Here is a 6937-nt window from a genome sequence, read left to right as displayed (position 1 = left end):
GCATCTCTCTTTGACTCTCTCATAGTGCTCAGTAGAAACAATGTCTTCTTCGGCTTCAACTGTTGATGATAAACTCTTGAACTTTGTAGAACCTTGACAATTAGCTCTTCTCTTCGATTTCTTGCTTGAAACTTCCTTATAGATTTCTAATTCCCTATGGCCTTATTGAACAAAACTAAAAACAAAATTTAAAAGTACATATATATATATATATATATATATTTTTGTTTTTTTTCATTTTTCATAATTTTTTTTTGTTTTTTTTAAACACAGTAGTAACAAGACTAAAATTTACATGGCCATGAGACAAGGACTTTAGCACTTCGATCTTCGCGACTTATAATATCTTGGTATCAAGAACTTCAACAACTTACATCGTTTGATTTTCTTTGCTCTAAGTCTTAAACTTTGATTTTGAATTTTGCTTTTCTTTTTATTGTTTTCTTATAAACCTTAAACGTCTTCAACTTTCTTCATAGATTTTGATGTCACTCCGCTTGTTGATGATGATAAGTTTCTACTGAGAGAGAGTCGTAATCCATTAACTAAGACTACATTGTGAGGTTTCTTTGTCTTTCTAGCATTTCCTTTTGAACGAATTGTCTTTCCATCATGGATGGTTAGGTCCATCACGATTACCCTCTAAAAGGTACATGTTCTCTCCTGATTGTCAATGATCTCAATGTCTTTTTCTCTAATGTCTCACTAGAATGTTATCCCTAGCAATTCTAATTTTCATATTTTCAGTGAGAAACAATACGTAACTTAGCTAACTGGATGCTATGTGACACTAGAAGTTTCTCCCTTACCCCCAAACTTAAATCTAACATTGTCCTCAATGTTTCAAATTAAAGTACAATACCAAAAGTATAAGTAACACGAGGCATTAGTAAAGAGAGAAATCAGAAAGATAGTACCTGGATGAAGCGTAGCAATCCTTCCATGGGGAGCAAGAGAAAAAGAAAATAATAACAAAAATAAAACCAATGTACAACAACAACAGGGTCCTCCAGAGGGACATTAATATCACCATGTATGGGTTGCCTCCCATTAAGCGCTAAGTTTAGTGTCTTCAGCTAGACTTTGTTACCCGTTAAAATTAATCCTGGTAGACGGGATCTCTCAGCTCCGATTCTTCTATTGGATGACTAGGGAACTCCAAGAATGGTTTCAACCGTTGACCGTTAACTTTGAAAGTTTCTCCGTTCTTAAGATTTTCAACCTCAACTGCACCATAAGGGAAAACAATATTGACAAAGTATGGTCCGGACCACCGGGATCTCAATTTACCAGGGAAAGATGTAGACGAGAATTGTAAAGGAGAACTTTTTGACCTGGTTCAAATGTATTTCTAATAATCGATTTATCATGAAATATTTTTGTTTTCTCCTTGTAAATTTTCGCACTCTGGTAAGCATCATTATGAATTTCTTCTAACTCATTAAGTTGCAGTCTACGGTTATCACCATCAGTAGATAGGTCAAAGTTTAGCTTTTTAATGGCCCAATAAGCTCGGTGTTCTAATTCTACAGGCAAGTGGCAGGCTTTACCGAAGACAAGTCTATATGGAGACATCCCAAGTGGAGTCTTAAAAGCGGTTTGGTAAGCCCACTAAGCTTCTATTAAGAGAAAAGACCAATCCTTTCGGGTAGGGTTTACGGTCTTCTCTAAAATCTTTTTGATTTTCCTATTAGACACTTCTACTTGGCCACAAGTTTGTGGGTGGTAAGGTTTAGAAACCTTATGGGTAATGGAGTATTTCTGCATTAGCGTCTCAAAAGACTGATTACAAAAATGGGAACCTCCATCACTAATTATTGCTCTAGGCATACCAAATCGAGAGAAAATATTGTCTCTAACAAACTTGATCACAACGTGGCGATCGTTTGTCTTGGTAGCTATTGCTTCAACCATTTAGACACATAGTCAACAACTAATAAGATGTTAAAGTTTCCATAGGAATTGACAAAAGGGACCATAAAATCTATACCCCACACATCAAATATTTTTATTATTAGTATAGGACTAAGTGGCATCATATTACGTCGGGTCAACTTTCTTAATTTCTGACATCTCTCACAACTTTGACAAAATAGGTGGGATTCCTTAAACAGAGTTGGCCAAGAAAGTAGCTGTTTTCTTAGAACTAAAGTGACCCCCACAAGCTCCAGAATGACAAAAAGTCAGGACACTGGAGATTTCGTTGTCAGGAATACAACGACGGATGATCTGATCAGGGAAGTATTTAAATAAGTACGGATCATCCCAGAAAAAGTATTTAACCTCAGACAAGAATTTAGCTCTATCCTGTTTAGACCAATGTTCGGGCATTTGACCAGTTACCAAATAATTGACAATGTCAGAAAACCAGGGTAACAAAGAGACGGAAAATAATTGTTCTTAAGGGAACGTGTCAAGGATGGGTTTCTCGTCATCTCTAGTTTCATCAAGGATACGGGATAAATGGTCAGCTACTACATTTTCAGACCCTTTCTTATCACGAATATCTAGAGTAAATTCTTAGAACAACAATACCCATCTGATCAGCCGAGGTTTTGAGTCCTTCTTGGAAAGGAGATATTTGAGTGCGGCATGATCATAGTAAACTATGACCTTAGACCCTAAGAGATATGATCTAAATTTCTTCAAAGCAAAAACGATGGCCAACATTTATTTCTCAGTGGTTGTGTAGTTCAACTGGGCATCATTTAGGGTCCTACTATCATAATAAATCACACTAGGTGCTTTATCACGTCATTGGCCAAGGACAATACCAATCGCATAATCGGACGCATCACACATGAGTTCAAATGGGAGGTTCCAATCGGGTGGTTGGATGATAGGTGCAGAAGTCAACAATGATTTTAGCTTCTCAAAAGCTACAAAACAGGCTTCATCAAATATAAAGGTAGTATCTTTAGCAAGTAGGTTCGACAGAGGTAAGGAAATCTTGCTAAAGTCTTTGATGAAACAACGATAAAATCCAGCATGGCCAAGGAAAGATCTAATATCTGTTACATTCTTAGGTGGTCTTAATTTTGAAATTAGGTCAACCTTGGCTTTATCAACTTCTATTCCCTTAGAGGACACCACATGTCCTAACATTATTCCAGATTTAACCATAAAATGACACTTTTTCCAATTAAGGACTAAGTTATTTTCTTTACAACGTTCTATAACAAGTGTACATGTAAGGTGGTGCAAACATTCATCGAAAGAAGATTCAAAGAACGAAAAATCGTCCATAAAGACTTCGAGAAATCGCTCAACCATGTCCGAAAAGATATTTAGCATGCAACGTTGGAATGTTGCGGGTGCATTACACAACCCAAAAGGCATACACCTATAGGCAAAAGTACCAAATGGACATGTGAAGGTTGTTTTCTCTTGGTTCTCCGGTGCTATAGGAATTTGGTTATAACTAGAATATCCATCTAGGAAACAATAATGGTGTTGGCCAGCTAATCTTTCTAACATCTGGTCGATGAGTGGTAAAGGAAAGTGGTCTTTCCTTGAGGCTGAGTTCAGCTTACGGTAGTCTATACATACTCTCCACCCGGTAGTAACACAGGTAGGTATCAGTTCATTGTTCTCATTCGCAACTACTGTAATCCCAGACTTCTTTGGGACAACCTGGACATGGCTGACCCATTTACTATCAGAGATGGGGTATCTAATAACTTAAGAAACTCAGTGCAGACAACTTCCTTCATATTCGGATTTAAACGTCTCTGCATTTCTCTTGAGGTTTTGGCACCTTCTTCTAGGTAGATGTGGTGCATACAATCAGGAGAACTAATTCCTTTCGAATCTATTATAGTCCACCCTATTGCAGTCTTGTGCTCTCGGAGAACACTAACTAGTCTACTTTTCTGATCAGGCTCCAATTCAGAGGCAATTATGGCAGGAAGAGTATTCTCATTACCAATTCCATAATTCATTACTGGCGCAGAATCTAACAACGCATTAACTTCTTTAAAATGACTATCCTCATCATAGTAGGCTCCAAAGTGGTCCAAGCACGCCTCTAAAGGATCGCTAACACTATTGGTGTTAAAGGTATTCTCAACTAGAAAATCAATCATGCATATAGACTCATAGTTTTCGGGGACCGGTGGGGATTGTAATTCCTTAAAAACGTCCACCGAGATTTTCTGATTCCCAAATGAAAATTCTACTAGGCCAGTTTGACAATGTATCACTGCATTTGCAGTGGATAGAAACGGACGACCTAGGATGATTGGGATATTGATATCTTGACTAGAGATAGGTTGAGTGTCTAAAATCACAAAGTCAACTGGATAGATAAAGTTTTCTAACTGAACCAAAACATCTTCAATAATTCCACGTGGGATTTTGACTGACCTATCGGCTAACTGTAGAGTTATCCTAGTTGGTTTCATCTCACTTAGTCCAAGTTGTTCATATACCGAGAACGGTAAAAGATTCACACTAGCCCCAAAATCTAAAAGAGCATTTTCTATCTTCTGGCTACCTATGACACATGTGACAGTAGGACAACCAGGATTTTTAAATTTCACTGGATACTTTTGTGAGATTATGGAACTAACTTGTTGGGTCAAAAATGCCTTTTTATGGACACTCGCGTCTCTCTTGACAGTGCACATCTCTTTTAAGAACTTGGACATAGCCAGTACATGTTTAATTGCATCTAACAAGGGAAGATCTTAACTTGCTTAAAGATGTCTAAGATTTCATCATAAGTACTAGGCTTTTTCTTAGCGAGTCTCTGAGGAAATGGTGCAGGTGGTATGTACACTCTCTCAGGGGTAGCTTCCTCACATGGACTCTTGGCAATCTCAGGCTCATTAGGGGCCTTTAGGCGAAGTTTGATCAACTTCAGTCACTTCTTCAGCTGGACCTTTGTCCTTAGGTGGTTCTACCGAGTTCTCTAATGTTTTACCACTCCTAAGGGTGATAACTACTTTGACATGTTCGTTGTGGTTAGAACTACCTGAACCATTAACCTGGTTAACTCCTTTTGGATTTGTGGCCGTTTAACTAGGAAATGTCTCATTCTCCCTATCATTTAACCGGTTCGAAAGTTGACTTATTTGAGTCTTTAAGTTGTCAATAGCCCGGTCACTGTTGTGTTGGTTACGCTGACTTCTCAGGACAAAGTCATCAAGCTTATGACTTAAATGGTTTATATTTTGGTTAGTCTAGGAATTGTTTAGGGCATTACCCTTAATTAAGAGTCGTATACTTTCCTATAGAGATGACACATTTTTATCAACTTGGCTCGGTTCTTGGACTTGAGCTTGGTTCCTAGAAAAACCTGGTGGTGGGTTGCTAGATGGGCCACCTTGATGGTTATCTTTAGACCACGAGAAATTCGGGTTATGTCTCCAACCAGGGTTATAGGTATTAGAGTATGGGTCAAACTTGGGTCGACCCTCGTATTTAGAGTTCATACCACCATGTAGGACATTAACCTGGTTACGGGTAGTTTTGTTAGGATAAAACAGAGGATAATGAGGTCCAATATGACTTTGATCACCACAAATGGTACATGGATAGGTTCTGGTCTCACTGTTATAGCTCATAGTCTGGTTGGACCCTTGGTTCATCTCTAAGGCCTCTAGACGCCTAAGGATATCATACCCATCATAAACTCTATTGACCCTATGGATAGGGTTCCTAGTTATTTCGGGCTCCCTCATTGAAGCCCATTGACGAGTCTTTTCATCTAACTCGATGAATTCGTCAAAACATTCATCTGGGTCTTGATGGGTAAATTCTCCATCACTCATTGTCTCTACCTGCATTTGGGTTTCACTATCAAGGCCCTCATATAATATTTGGGGCATGTGGGCTTTATCAAATCCATGGTGCGGGCATTGGTATAACAATTCATTAAACCTTCCTACGTAATCATGTAGGCTCTCACCTATTTTCTGCTTAAAGGTTTGGATAGATTTCCCAACAACAACAGTCTTGTGGTGTGGGTAGAACTTCTTAACAAAGGCCTCTACAAGGCCAAGGTGGTGATTGTTTTAGAGGGAATCAAATGGTACCACTCATTGGCTCTCTCTTCTAGGGAAAAAGGAAACAAACACAACCTAACCACATCTTTAGATACATTCGGGTCATTTCAAAGTCTCTTACGTGGGTGTACGGGTTCTCATTCTCTATCCCCCTAAACTTACGCAACATGCCAAATGTCCTAGGTTTAATATCAAACTTAACGGTAGTGGCATGTAAAACAACCCCAGGTTCACGTATCACTCTAGACGGGTTCAAACGGTCCCTAAGGGTTTTGGTTGGCGGGACTTCACCATCATTTTCGTTAAACATTTCGGTAAAAATAGAAGTACTACCGAAATCCGTATAACGGGTCGGACTCAAATTAAAAAGGTCGTTGTCCATAAGTCTGTCTCCTACTCGTTTCCAACGTCGCATACACAAGCAAGAATACTAGTGAAGCAAGAAAATCGTGCATATGCAAATGCAGGGTTTACTAAATTAGGTAGGCTTGGTTTACCTCAGCAAAATATACCTAAAGGTACGAGGCGGAAGCTTGTGGAATTTCGGCTGGTAACTCCCATAAGGCCCAAGGCACGGGTTCAACGTACTTTTCCACAGGTTTCCTAAATTCGGTAATTTTGACGATGCAATATGGTGTATGCAACGTGTTTTTTTTTTCAAAAATAGAATAAAATAAATATACACAAAAAGGAAACAAAACCTAAAAAATAATAAAATTTTGGGTTTTGTTAGTTACCTCTTTTGGTAGGCAATTCCACAATAAATATAGAATATTACCTGCACAATAAAAACAAGAAAAATACCCAAGTAAAATCAAAGAAAATAAAATAAAATAAAATAAAACAAAAACTAAACTAAAAATAAAAAAGAAAATAGAAATACAAATCTAAAACCTAACCTAAAGACAAGTCCACGTCGACGACGCCAA

The 6937-nt window shown here is 38.2% G+C and overlaps 2 protein-coding genes across 2 annotated transcripts; both read right to left on the bottom strand.

Annotated features, from left to right (window-relative positions):
* Window positions 1–1099: 1099 nt before the first annotated feature.
* LOC113350643 lies at window positions 1100–1575 on the bottom strand. Its single transcript, XM_026594778.1, has 2 exons — window positions 1335–1575; window positions 1100–1227 (listed from the first exon to the last, which is right to left on the bottom strand). Exons 1-2 carry the CDS (start codon window positions 1573–1575, stop codon window positions 1100–1102), a joined length of 369 nt encoding a protein of 122 aa, XP_026450563.1.
* Window positions 1576–3602: 2027 nt separating this feature from the next.
* On the bottom strand, window positions 3603–4649 carry LOC113350642. Its single transcript, XM_026594777.1, has one exon. The coding sequence runs from the start codon at window positions 4647–4649 to the stop codon at window positions 3603–3605; it is 1047 nt and encodes a 348-aa protein (XP_026450562.1).
* Window positions 4650–6937: the final 2288 nt, after the last annotated feature.

The sequence above is a fragment of the Papaver somniferum genome, chromosome 2 (assembly GCF_003573695.1).
Source record: "Papaver somniferum cultivar HN1 chromosome 2, ASM357369v1, whole genome shotgun sequence".
Taxonomy (NCBI): Eukaryota; Viridiplantae; Streptophyta; class Magnoliopsida; order Ranunculales; family Papaveraceae; genus Papaver; species Papaver somniferum.
The sequence above is the reverse complement of the archived record's forward strand: the minus strand, read 5'-3'. Positions and strand labels throughout refer to the sequence as shown.